Raw genomic sequence first — 14,873 nt, forward strand, 5'->3', positions numbered from 1 at the left:
GGAATTTACATCATCACATTACGGAGGAAGCAGCTCTTATTTGAGATTTGGTATAATTAACATGCATTCGTGAACTTTCTTTTCCAAGACCAACAGAAAACCTCAACTATACATCAAAGAAGGCAGTGGGGCATTTTGGAAAAACATCACCAGCCTTCCCAGAATCTATTTTATGAATACAGAAGAGCAACTATTAGGATAAAATGTACACCGAGACATCTTACTTACTTACTTACTTAACTTATTTATTTGGCCATGCCGAGCGGCATGCAGGATCTCAGTTCCCCGACCAGGGACTGAACCCATGCCTCCTGCAGTGGAAGCATGGAGTCCTAACCACTGCACTGCCAGGGAAGTCTCAAGACGTCTAATTACTCCACCCAAACCCAACAAGCTGCTTGGCTACCACTCACCTCTACAAATTTCCAACACTGACTTTTCATCTTCTCCTTTTCCAAATTAGGTATCAGCATTTTCCATAAGCCTCTAAAACTCTAACCCTGGAGTGGTAAGAGGCTGAGAAGTCCAGTTTATTAACAGTGTCACCAAAAGGAGACAGCAGGACACATACTATTCTTATGGTTTCTCCTCCTCTTTCATTTATTACTTCATGTAACTCAACTGACAGCAAATGTATGATACCTACTACCATGTGGAAGATGCAAATATATTCTTACCTTTGAATAGCCAAATAGGTTAATTGTTAGAGACTATCACATAAGAACATTATAATCCCCTATCCTATACTAGAATGGGGGTGTAAAATCCCACACGGAAAAGAAAAAAATGACCAGCTGGCAATGGGAGGTGTGGGGCGCTGGAGCGAGCGAGAGGAACTGGCAAATGTTCCACAGAGGGGCTGAATCTGAATTATATCTAGGGATACTGCAAATCTGCTTGCTGGAAAAGTATGTTATTCAGACAGAGGAAACAGCATGCACAGAAGCACAGAGACAAAAAACCTGGCCTGTTTAAGTTTTCGATGTATGACCTTAGTACAGAGGGGAACAGCAGGAAAGGGAATGCTGGATTGGGGCCAGACTCTAAAGGGATTTTTAAAAAAACATTTAACTACAGAAATCAATCACTGGTCTTCCTTCTTGTGTGGCATATCACACAAAATGATGATGTGAAACAGAAATGCCAAAGAGAATACTAGGGATGATAATTCCTTTGGAAGGCCTCCCAGGATGATACACAAAGAACAAGATTATGACCGCAAGATTTAGGTCTCTTGCAAGTGTGCTCTCATTTGGCTTGGTTACTTAATATAATTCCCACAAGACTGTTCTAAGATTACTTAACTAAAGCCCAAAGCTAATAAAAAGACCTCCTTCCCTAACTTGAAAGAATAAAATATTACTTTTAGAATTTCTATGAGACTATTCTTTAATTAAAAGAAGAAACAAGAAAAGGTCAAGGATATCATCCCCACCTTGATGAGGTGTAAAATGAGGCAGAAATTTATAAAAAGCCCTGCTCTAAGCCCCACCAACCTTTTCTTTTGTAAGAAACTTTCTCATGATCCCCAAACCTTGAGATCTTAAAGGATCTTCAGCTGTGCGTGTGTGGCTCATTATCGCTGACAACAGCCCAGTTTTCTATAATCTCAGCCTAGCTTTCCAGTCACATGTAAGGGTTTACGACAAGCTTATTGGAGAGGGGAGCCCCTTCACTATCAGTAAATTGGCTTTCAAGTCAATGCTCCCCTTGTCATTGGAAACCATGCAACTGACATGAGTAACATTAAACTTCTTCTCCTGATGCTAATCCAAGTGGAAGAACAACTAACACATTTTACTCTTGGGAGTGACATCAGCATGGTAGAAGAGCAGATTCTCTCTCAGAACATTCTCCTGCTCCTGACCACAACCAAAGAACTACACTTTAAAATGCTGCCAACGGGGCTTCCCTGGTGGCGCAGTGGTTGAGAGTCCTCCTGCCGATGCAGGGGACATGGGTTCGTGCCCCGGTCCGGGAAGATCCCACATGCCACGGAGCGGCTGGGCCTGTGAGCCATGGCCGCTGAGCCTGCGCACCTGGAGCCTGTGCTCTGCAACGGGAGAGGCCACAACAGTGAGAGGCCCGCGTACCGCAAAAAAAAAAAAAAAAAAAAAAAAAAATGCTGCCAACTGAAATTGCCGAATTTCAAGAAGTCTGAATTCACTCAATGAGAGTTCAAAGCCAGAGAAAAGTCAATGGGTCTCAGGCTGCACTAAAGAACATCCACAGTTTCAAATAATGATGAGAAATCTTTTGCAGGCCTACCTAGTCAGGCACTCACTCCGGCAAAGTCAAGATTCTATCCTCTCGAAAGCAGTGATTCTCAACCTTGTCAACATGTTAGAATCACCTGGGGGAGCTTTTTTTTTTTTTTTTTTACCAGTACGCGGGCCTCTCACTGCTGTGGCCTCTCCCGTTGCGGAGCACAGGCTCCAGACGCGCAGGCCCAACGGCCATGGCCCACGGGCCCAGCCGCTCCGCGGCATGTGGGATCCTCCCGGACAGGGACATGAACCCGCGTCCCCTGCATCGGCAGGCGGACTCCCAACCACTGCGCCACCAGGGAAGCCCCTGGGGGAGCTTTTGAAAAACAAGATGTCTGCGCTTTACCCCAGACTCAGTGAATCAGGAATTCTAGGGAGTGGAGTCCTGGCATCACATTTTTTGAAAACTACCCTGGTGACTGTAATCACAGTGAGGGTTAAGGACCACTGCTTTAAAGCCTTGTTGCTCCAAGTGAGGTCCCTAGACCAGCAATGGCATCATCTGGGAACTCAAAAGAAATGCAGAATCTCAGGCTCCAATCCAAACCTCCTAAGTCAAAATCTGTATTTCAACATGACCCTTATGTTGTTCACATATAGACCATAAATTCTGAGAAGCACTGCTCTACAGGAAGAGCTCAAATAGCACAGGACTTATTTTTTAACAGTCCACCAACCTTTACCTCCAAGTTCTTGTTTAAATGGTTATCTGATTTGATTGTAATGGTGGAAATGTCATCTTCCAATCTGGAGGCATTGAAAAGATATAATTGGCGATTAAAAGAAAGTGACCTAAGCATTAAGTTACAGCTAACTGAAGGTTAAATGGGATGTACGGAAGGAGCTTAAAGGAGGATTAGATTTTTCTTTAAGATTCAGCATTACTGCCTCCCCACCTGCCCCCACAAAAGAAAAAAGTTAGCTTCTTCTTCCCCCCTTTCGAAGAGGTCTAGAAGGGTAAAATTCAGTGCCAAGAAGTCTATTAATTATTGTTCCCAGAGTTCTGCTAAGCAGGAATACAGTATTTTACACAATCATCCTGGTGTACCATCATTTTGGTATGATTTTTAACCAACTTCAATTCCAGCTGAACACCATCTAGGTTTATGGACAATGCAGAGCTTTCAAGAGTGAGGAGAGCCTGGTGGCCAAGCTGAGATGAAAGACAAATTGCTTTTGCAGAACACAGACCAAAATGACTGGGGCCAATGTCTCCAATACATCATGAACTATATCATCTAGCAAACTTCAATTACTTGTTTTTGGAACATCTTTGTCCCAGTCATAGAGAGATCACAACACCTTATGAGTATTCTCATAAGTTTTATTTACGTTTGGATGGTTTGAACATATGGATTTTTAAAAAAATCTGGTAGACACTTTGGGATGTCAACCTAAGAGGCTCTGACATATCTGAGGAAGTCTGGTTTTAAGTGCTGTTGAGTTCTGGAAAGGCACAGACTAAACACTAAAACATCAGCCACATTACACAGGCAGAAGTGCAGTCAGAGAAGCAGATGCCTTCTTCGTGTGCCACAGGCAGAGGGAAAATAAAAGTTTTACAAAGGGACCTTATTGGATTACATTCTCACTCAAACTTGGCACTATGTTGCTTCACACTAAGTCTGAAGCGGAGGAATCTGATTCATTCAAATATTTAACGTGCACCTATTATATGCCAAACATCACTCTAAGCATCTGATGTAAGAGATACGATGGTAGCAGTCTAGGAGTCTTTTCTCAGGGGTACACAGGAGGAAAATTTTAGTTAGCCATCGATAGGAGAATGATTAAAGAAGACTTTCCTCCTTGATCTTCTTTCTCCTTACTCATAAAACTTGAACTAAAAGTGAATCCCTCAAAGTAACCCACTTTTTTTAAAAAATAAATTTATTTACTTATTTATTTATTTTTGGCTGCATTGGGTCTTCATTGCTGCGCGCGGGCTTTCTCTAGTTGCGGCGAGTGGTGGAGGAGCTACTCTTCATTGTGGTGCATGGGCTTTTCATTGCGGTGGCTTCACTTGTTGCGGAGCATGGGCTCTAAGTGCGGGGGCTTCAGTAGTTGTGACTTGCTGCAGGCTCTAGAGCGCAGGCTCTAGTTGTGGCACCCAGGCTTAGCTGCTCCGTGGCATGTGGGATCTTCCCAGACCAGGGATCGAACCCATGTCCCCTGCATTGGCAGGTGGATTCTTAACTACTGCGCCACCAGGGAAGTCCCAAATCCATTTTTAACCTCTGAAGGACTAGCTGTCTAGTGACAAAAAGTTGGTCAACACCACGATCTGCTCTGATGTCAATCAAACTTGAAAATTAAACCAAGTAGGATAAAAATCAAAGCCCACATTCCTGTTCACTGCAGCATTATTCACTATAGGCAAGAAATGAAAGCAACCCAAATGCCCACTGACAGATGAATGGATAAACAAAGTGTGGTATGTACACATACACAGGAAATATTATTCAGCCTAAATAAGGAAAGAAATCCTGTCACATGCTACAACATGGATGAACCTTGAAAACCTTATGCTAAGTGAAACAAGCCAGGCACAAAGAGACAAATACTGTATGGGTCCACTTACGTGAGGTACTTAGAGTGCTCATAGAAACAGAAAGTAGAATGGTGATTACCAAGGGCTGGGAGAGGGAAAGGTGGGTGGTGGTCGTTTTATGGGTATAAAGTTTCAGTTCTGCAAGATGAAAGAGTCCTGGATATCTGTTTCGCAACAATGTAAATACACTACTGAACTGTACATTTTTAAATGGTTAAGATGGTAAATTTCGTTGTGTCGTTTTACCACAATTAAAAAAAAATCAAAAATCAAAGTCCAACAAAATACAGAAAAGCAAGGTGCTGAATTTGAACTTCCACAGTTTATCTGACCACTCGCCTGATCCTGGATTTTTTCTGCGTTCAATCTGGAGGACAGACTTGCTGCACTGGCCTAGTCCCACCATACCCCAGGAGGGCACTGGTTTTACACCAGGCTGATCCCAGCACTAAAACCTAATAAGCTTAACCATGAGATTATCCCCTCAAAACATGCACAAAATACCCCACTTTTGACTTTATAATTTCATTTTTTTCCTTCCTTCTGTTTTATATCTAAGATAGTACAGATAACTACTACCTTTAGATTGCAGAAGAGAAAGAATGATTTTTCAGTGGAAATCCACCTGTGAACACAGGCCACTCCGAGAAAGCTCAAGCCAAGTTCAACTGCTGAAAATCCCCCATACAAACAAACATGACCCACAGGTACATTCAGAATATAAATTAGTTTCTCTACCCCTGAAGTCAAGTGGGCATTTATCACAGTAAGTTATTTTGTTTATTTTATTCATTCGTTACCTGTTTATTATAGTCTGTCTCTCCCACCAGAATACATGTTCTGTGAGTGCAATGATTCCGTCTGTCTGGTTCACAATTGGATCCACAGTAACTAGCATAGCCATAGTAGGTGCATAAGCATTTGTCCAGTGAACAAATAAACTGACTACGTATGTTAGAGGTTAAGGACCAAAACTCTAAGAAATTGCAACACGAGTTCTACATCAAGAAGGAATCCAGTGTTTGCTCTGCCAGGATGCTAATATTGATACCTTCAGGGCAGGAATGACACATCTAACACAGAGAGCTCCTTCAGCATTTGCTGAAATGACACCAAATGGAACATTCTTCATTAAGGATATGACACCATACTCTGACTTTTATTGCTTCAGATTCATCCCTGTGCCTGACTCAGTAACTATTTAATAAATACTTATCAAATAAATGACTCTGGTTGTAATTACTACATTGTAAGCTCCTCAAGGGCCAGGGTTTTATTTGATTCTTCTATGTCAGAGGTTCTCAACAGGGGATGATTTCGGCCCCCAGGGAACATTTGCCAATGTCTAGTATAATTTTTGGTTGTCACAACTGGAAGGGGAGTGCTACTGGCTGGCATCTACGGATTAAAGGCCAGAGATGCTGCTAAACACCGTACAATGCACAGAAGAGCCCCTCAAAACAAAGAATTATCTGGCCCAAAATGTCAATAAGGCTGTTAAGAAACCCCAATCTAAGTGTATCTTTTGACACCTGGAAAGAGTACTTGCTTACAATAGATTTGTTGTTGAATAAACTGCCCAAAAGTTTTCACCAGGTCCTAGAAATTTGGCAGGGCCACTAAATCAAGGCTTAAGAAATGACCTACAGCTACTGGAGGAAAGTAAGCTCTGCTTTTCTGCATTCTCTAAAAGATCTGCCTCACATTAAAGTATCTCCAAGTCAAAGCATCCACTATACATCCACATGCCTAAAGAGAGCCACTAAGATATAAAAAGAACCCTTGTAGTTACCTCACCTAAGGTAAATTATATTTTCATTTTCCTATCCAAAGGTCAGAAATGAACTATATTTTTGTAAATGTGCTTAAGATTAAAAATACTTTAGTCTAAGTTTTGGTTATTCATCTCAAAGCTTTTACACTCTTTAAAAGTTTCTCATTCTTCCTTACCACTGTTAAATTCCGGATTTCTTCCATGACACGAGGCCAGAAGGACTGTAGGCTTTGCTGGGCATCACTGCTGCTAGCGCCACCAAATCCTCCTTCTGTGGACATTTTGACAACTAAAAACAAACACATACATGAGATACATTAGAAATAATAAAGTCAGACCTTCTGTCCAGGTTATTTATAGCTTTCCTTGTGGATGTTTTCACTAATTCATTCAATTTCTCAGCCTGAGAAGGTATACAAAATTGTGCTGAAGGGGTTTTTCACACTGACTTAAGTCTTAGCAAAAAATAAGGAGGAAAGTTTTCCCTTCTATCCAGCTCATACCGCAGAGACTAACAAGAAGCTCCAAGCAGAAAATCTAAAATTGCTAGAAATCCAAACTCAAATCCTAATGGGAATCAAGGACTTTTAATGTCTTATTTTGCAGAGGGGAAAGAAAAAAAGGCACTTGGTTGTCCTAGTCTGGTCCATAATTTTCAATGCCATTCTCTCCAATGTTTTTCAAGTTCTATGTGGCTCTCACACTCCATGCCACAGCCTGCAGCACATACATTAAGGGTCCCCAGTGCTTAATACTGTACAGAAATGTAAACCCAAAGTCTTAAAAAATAAGAGCCAAGTTTATTCTTTTGTTTTAGACACTGTGGTCGCATTTCTTTGGGGCTACTGATGATTATTATTCTTTCTAATCTCAAGCTAATCTGCCTCAAAGGACATAAAAGCACTAAAGCCTAGGCCAATAATTGAGTGGACGGCACAAAGTCTCCGAACTGAAATCACTTCCCAGTTCTTTCCTTACCTGAACCATGCTGTTAGGCACAAAGCCAAACAAAGCACACCACCAGCTGGAAGCTTTAAAGATAGTTGAAAAACATTGAAGAATTAAATTTAGGACAGAGAAAAGAGAGTCAGAACTTGCAGTTGGTCAATTGCTTTGTGATGGGGGAGGGAAGATGAATAAGGATCCCCACATCAGCTATAAATATAGATAACATTGTAATGTCTTAAAAGGTTTACAGGGGGGAAGTAAAAAACTCCAGATGGCTTAAATGCTTATCTGACAAATACTTACACCCAAGAAACAGTTTAATTAAACACAGAGAGCAAGAAACTTAGTGATGTCCTAAGAATTTCTATTCTGTGAAACTATTTGAAAAGGTTTGACATGCCAGTGACAGGATGCTGGTGGACAGCTATGTAAGTCATTAAGAACTAATTCTGAAGGGCTGAAAGAAAAGCACCAAAGCCAGGTGTCACATGACCAAATTGCTACTTTCCAGGCTTCATGTGGATGCACGCTGGGCACATCATTCTCTATCAGCAGAATGGAATGAAGGCTGATAAATCTAGGTTTAGACTGTGAGGATGTTTGATTCACTCTTAAATGTTTGCCTGGGATTGTCCTAGAGGTCTCTAATTTTTTTTCCCCCTTTTTCTTCTAAAGGAAATGATGAGAGGAAAGAAATGAAAGGAAAACAAGAGTAGAATCTTCAAAGCAGATTTCACTCTGGTGTAATGACATTAGTGGCTGATGATGTAATGGGAAAAGGTTTGGAGCCAATTTCTGGTGCTGGAGGCCTACAAGCAGCTCTATACATCAACAGGAACTCTAAGTGTTAGGAAGCAATATGATCTTGGAGTTTCTGGAGGGAATTAAAGTGAAGAATGTTGAATCACGGTTGGAAATGACTAGATAAAATCTTGAGTCCTAAATAACCAAGTAAGATCCTCTCAACTCAGCTCCCATGACATTTTCACTTATCACCATATGCACATGGCCTATACACTATTCTCTTAGATGTACTGAGAACAAAGAAACCAAGGTAATCTACAGAAATTTATTTACTTTTATTAATAGATTCTTATGAGGTACTCATGACAATGATGAGAGTGAGACTCTAACCTTTTTAAATGGGGCAAATAAATCTTTCTAGAAATGAAAATAATTATCAAAAAACTTTAAAAAGAATCTAACCTTTCATTGTATGGACCCCTGTACATGCCTGATCTTAGCAGAATCTGCCATGAAAATTGCTATGGTCAAAGGAGGAAGATGCACAATTGCCAGTGTGATATCTCTGTATAACTTGCTGATGATGAGTAGGTTTAGTTTGAGTGCAAAGGCCTGTGAGATTTAGAAAGCTGGTAACCAGTTTTGATTGTCCTCTGATCTCTTCCCACAAACATTACCAAGGTACACAATTCAAGAAGCATTTTTAAAACCATCTGTGCACAGTCTGCTCTTAAATCTTGAATTGCCCCAACTAAGGATGTGCTGGCGCAATCAGTTCCCAAACATCTGTGCAGTCAATAGATTATGAATGAATCTTTGGCTGGCTCAGAGCCACACACTGTCAGAGTGGGGGCTGGCTACAGAACAGAAGGTAACAAATCTTTCTGGAACTGATAAACGTATTTAAAGGTTAAGTGTTTAACTTGACCCGTTTGAATTAGAAAATCATAAATGGATAATGGCAAAAAAATTCAAGTCAGTAATAATGTCCTTTACATTTTACTGCATCATAGAAGTTTAAAACTGGGGGAAAAAAGGCATTAAGAACCACCCAGGCCAGCTCCTCTAAAAGATGCTTACAGCCCTACTTCAAGCTCTGCCCAGCTCCCTCAATCCCACCCTAAGGAGTCATTTAGCTTAAACATGAGCTCCTCCCGCTATACTTCTAAGAAACTGGCTCACTGGTAAGGCATTCTTTTCCATCTTTGGACAGCTCTCACTGTTCTTTACACTAAGTTGAATTTACAAACAAAGGATCATTTCAGCATTCGATTTACAGTTACAACTTTTACGTTTTTTCCATTGAGAAACCTCTTTTCATAAATTCCTGACTCCAAAAAAACAAAGGTACTATACTTTCATCAGGGACAGAAGATCCTCTCATGAGGAAAAAGAGAAAATGGTTTGGAGCATGTTTTCTAGCATCTCTGCACAGAGATGATTTGTAGCTAATTATCTTAGTATCTCTTGGGGGACTTCCCTGGTGGTCCAGTGATAAAGAATCCGCCTTACAATGCAGAGGGTGCAGGTTCAATCCCTGGTCAGGGAACTAAGATCCCACATGCTGCGGGGCAACTAAGCCCATGCGCCACAAATACTGAGCTCGTGCGCCTCAACTAGAGCCTGCGTGCAGCAAACTACAGAGCTCGCGCGCCACAACTGCAGAGCCCACACACCCTGGAGCCTGCCTGCCACGACCAGAGAAGACAAAATCCGCACGCCACAACTAGAGAGAAGCCCGGGCACCAAGATGAAAGATACTGCATGCTTCAACAAAGATCCTGCGTGCTGCAACTAAGACCCGACACAGCCAAAAATAAAATAAAAATAAATAAATAATAAATAAATCTTAAAAAAAAAAACTCTTGGAAGAACATAAATTGTTACCATAAATTCCTAGAAATTGAGTATTTTTATTCAAAAGGCTTTCCCCAAAGCAGATCCAGTCTTCACATGGGGCTTTAAAAATTAGATCAAATCTCACGCAACAGATCTTATGAAAACAAGTTGGTGTTCTCAATATTTTCTGACTGTGGCAAAACTTAACATTAAAATAATAAAGCCTAATCATAAATTTTGCTCACCAAACACCCAAGTTAAAAAATGTAAAGTAACCTTAATTTTATCACTTATTTTAATAATTAATACATAAATTGCAACGGAATTGATTTTGCTACAGAAGTAGTCTACTTACAACATCTACAACCCCTGGCAAATATGCCAGGTTCATCTTCTAGAGCGATAAGAAAGGTATGTATTTAAAAGTAAGAAAGAGATTTATATTCCAGGATCCTTTTTATTCCATGTTAAATTGCTATCGCTATCATGAGATAAAGCTATTTATATATAGTAAGACCAAGCCGCATTAGCTTAGATGACTCTTATGAAAAATGCATAATAGGGGCCTCCCTGGTGGCGCAGTGGTTGAGAGTCCGCCTGCCGATGCGGGGGATACGGGTTCGTGCCCCGGTCCGGGAGGATCCCATATGCCGCGGAGCGGCTGGGCCTGTGAGCCATGGCCGCTGAGCCTGCGCATCCAGAGCCTGCGCATCCGGAGCCTGTGCTCCGCAACGGGAGAGGCCACAACAGTGAGAGGCCCGCATACCGCAAAAAAGAAAAAAAAAAAAAAAAAAAAGCATAATAGAATTTCCCAGATTTAGTTCATAATTAATATTAGATTTATTATTCATGTTCATTAATTAGATTATAAACACTTGAATAAGACTGCCTGTTTAACTATTTAATAAAGACTTAAGGACCAGATGAAATACTGAATGTTTGTTGCTTTAAGAAATCTCAACTCCCATTATCTCTTAATTTATCTGGTTTTAAAAACAGTTTGCTTGGGGCTTCCCTGGTGGCGCAGTGGTTGAGAGTCCACCTGCTGATGCAGGGGACACGGGTTCGTGCCCCGGTCCGGGAGGATCCCACATGCTGCGGAGCGGCCAGGCCCATGAGCCATGGCCACTGAGCCTGCGTGTCCGGAGCCTGTGCTCCGCAACAGGAGAGGCCACAACGGTGAGGCCCGCGTATCGCCAAAAACAACAACAACAACAAAAACAGTTTGCTTTCCAAAACTAAAATGGGAAGAATCAAAGTCCACCAAGAAAAGGCCACTTCTGCAATGCTCAAATCAACTGCCATCTCTCCACAACTGTCCTCTAAATAACCCCAAGTGATCACTCCTTCCTGTAAACCTTCAGAGCCCTTAATCTGTACTTCTTCCTGCCCTCACCACATTACCTCGTATGATCATTATTTATGTATTTCTTACTATATTTCCCCTTCTGATTTATAAGCTTGTGGGTAGGACCGGAGTATGATTTATCTCTAGATTCTCTCACAGCACCTAGCTCAAAGCCTGATAAATAATTACTTCTGAATGAAGGAGCAAGCGAGTTGTTGCATATGGCCTTTCTGAGAAAAAAGAGGCCTCTTGGAAAGCCTGGCCCTGAAATAAGACTTATTGGGACTGCAAACTATCCTAGGAGTTTCAGAATTAACGAGGTTCTCTCTGGACCTTGAAAGTATAAGTAGGACTACAATCAGAAATCCACATGACTTGCCAAAGTGAATTTAAGATAAAAGGGCGTGGGACTTCCCTGGTGGTCCAGTGGTTAAGTCTCTGTGCTCCCCATGCAGGGGGCCTGGATTTGATCCCTGGTCAGGGAACTAGATTCCGCATGCTGCAACTAAAGATCCTGCATGCCGCAACTAAGACCCGGCTCAGCCAAATAAATAAATAAATAAATAAATAAATAAATAAATAAAAAAGATAAAAGGGCATGATAGGAAGGGGAGACACACACACACACACACACGTCCTGGAAGTTGCAGGGCAGACTGCAAGGCTAGAAACATGGGTGCATACCATTCCCAAGTGTAAACCTTTTGAAAGTCAGAATCTTCTCAGAAAGGTGACCAGGACAGATTAGCAAAGTTTGAAAAATTAATGACAATAGGTAAGTAGGAGAAGAAGGGGCAGGGGGGAGACCTGTGTTTGGCCACTGCCAGGAGGATAAGGAGAAAATCATGGAGGAAATGGGATGATTCAATCAAATTGGGATGATTCAATCATATCACTCAAGGGTAGACAATCTGTCATTCTAATATCTGGTTACTCTTTATCATTCTTGAAGAAAGAGACCTAAGGAGTTTTCAAAATATCCCAGAAGCAGAGTGCTCCTCCTTTAAGATTCCCTTGGAAGTCTTTCAAGCTCTTTCTTTCGGCCACTTACCATTCTCACCAAATCCTCCCTTAGTAATATGCTAGACATGGAACAGGATGTATCAAAATGACCAACCTCATAAAATACAAAGAAACATAAGGTTTTACTTACAATATTCCCTAGTTTCTAAAACTCTGTACCTTTAGGTTTTGGATCTCTATTTCTTGGCATGTACCTCACTCTCTCTACAAAAATCCTTTACATTATAATATGCCTAAACCCACAACACAGCTCTCTGACAACTAAAACCAAATAGATATTGTTGGGAGATAATACCTAAATCCCTATCATCACAACAACTATTCAAGGAAAAAGGACCACAGAAAGTTCCCCTAAAATGAAGCCCAATCCTTGCCCAATGCTGCTTCCCATTAAAATACTAGAGCTGCCCCATCCCAGGCAGTCAAATTTTACCTAAAAATAATGCTCTCATTGTCAAATGCAAGCAAATATCTCTTGGCCCAGTTGTGACTGAAAAACAAATCTATACACTGGTACCATCTTTCACCTTAATGCACCACCACCCCAATCCAACTTGCAGCCTTTAGGCCTTTCAGGCTGAGAATGTCCCCAATCATTCCTATGTGTCTCCAACTTAACATATATCAAGCATCTCCCTATGTTCAAAGCAAATTAACTTCTTCACTTGCTTTTTTGACTTGCATTTTGATCATGTTTTCCTGTCATTAGATGACATGTTTTTTATTTTGCCCAATTAGCAGCACTATCACATGCATTTTATGCTCCAGTACTGCTCAGGTATTTATTGATGTTAGTTCCAGGCTTCTTTATTTGAATTGGCTAAAACTGTTGGGATGTTATATTTCAAATGGGGAATGAGAGATAAAGAAAGAATATTAATATGAATGAATGAGAAGAAAGGGTGTAAGATTTAAGCTAACTTGTGCTTGTTATTTTAGATATTCTTCCAAACTACAAAGAAAAGTGAAAACTAAATTTGAGAACTAAAATTTCTGAAACAAAACAATTCCACCGGACTTCCCTGGTGGCTCAGTGGTTAAGAATCCGCCTGAAAATGCAGGGGACACGGGTTTGATTCCTAGTCCAGGAAGATCCCACATGCTGCGGAGCAACTAAGCCCGTGTGCCACAACTACTGAGCCTGCGCTCTAGAGCCCACGTGCCGCAACTACTGAAGTCCACACGCCTAGAGCCCGTGCTCCACAACAAGAAGCCACCGCAACGAGAAGCCCGCGCACCGCAACAAAGAGCAGCCCCCGCTCCACGCAACTAGAGAAAGCCCGCGCGCAGCAACAAAGACCCAACGCAGCCAAAAATAAATAAATAAATTTAAATAAATAAGTTTAAAACAAAACAAAACAATTCTACCAACATCAAGCTGGTTCTCATGTTTATATAGATGGACATAAGGACCACTGTCAATCACAATGGCTAAAAAGCATTTCAAGCCTTAAGGAGGCATATGTTCTCCACAATAAAACCAACCTTACATTGACAATTTCAGGAGAAAAATAACAATGTTCTGGAAATAAAAAGACCTATGTTTGTGAACTGGCCGGCTGCCTACAAGCTGGTGGCCTTGGGCCAGTCACTTCACTAAGCCATTCCAGAAGCAATGTGTACTGAACACATACTCCAAAGGCCGAAGGGGTGGTCTGGTATCGAAAGCCTACACTTCACTGCTTGAAGATGTAATAAATGAATGAATACAAGGGAAGGCAGGGTGACTAGAGAGAAAAGAGGGTTCAACAGTCCTTTCTTTTTTTTTTTTTTAACTTTTTGGCCGTGCCACAGGGCATGCGGGATCTTAGTTCCCTAACCAGGGGATGGAACCTGCGCCCCCTGCAGTGGAAGAGCTGAGTCTCAACTGCTAGACTGCCAGGGAAGTCCCTCAACAGTCTTTATTTAAGCTCATCTATGGTTTCTACTAAAGCAAGAAAGCACTAAGCCTAGTGCCAGAAACCTTACTACTTAAATTCTAAACATAACTGGGTTCCAGATGGTCATACTTACTGGCAGGTTATTACACAGTACCCCACTACTCTAAGAATGAATAATGTAGATCCCTTTCCCCAATCCCAAACAATGCCAAGTTCAGTGTTTGAGGGTGTGTCTGTCTCGAGCTCCAAAAGGTTAAGTATGAAGCCCCTTTTCAAACTGCCTACAGGAGAAATCATGCTTTCCAAAAGACTATGGGTTGGAAGTGGCTGCATGTGCTCACAAAGATGCATTTTCAAATTGGCAGCAGAGATACTCTTCCTTCAAAAACAAAACATGTTTCTGTTTGCTGTCTACTACAACATAATCTTTCAAACAAGGGCTAGATCATAATATAGTTATAGTGTATATGGGAAAAAAAGGAAGGCAGAGCAACTGGTA

General features: G+C 41.3%; 1 protein-coding gene across 4 annotated transcripts in view; it reads right to left on the bottom strand.

Moving 5' to 3' along the window:
- NFYC (nuclear transcription factor Y subunit gamma) overlaps nt 1-14,873 on the bottom strand; it is a 64,098-nt gene that overhangs the window by 23,266 nt on the left and 25,959 nt on the right. For all 4 annotated transcript variants that reach the window (XM_081223903.1, XM_081223902.1, XM_081223904.1 and 1 more), the window contains one exon: nt 6,769-6,881. In XM_081223903.1, coding sequence (XP_081080029.1) covers nt 6,769-6,873 — 105 coding nt within the window. In that variant the 5' untranslated portion in view covers nt 6,874-6,881. Of the gene's footprint in view, nt 1-6,768; nt 6,882-14,873 lie in introns of those variants that run through there.

The sequence above is a fragment of the Mesoplodon bidens genome (genome assembly GCF_964165515.1).
Source record: "Mesoplodon bidens genome assembly, chromosome: 2".
NCBI lineage: Eukaryota > Metazoa > Chordata > Mammalia > Artiodactyla > Ziphiidae > Mesoplodon > Mesoplodon bidens.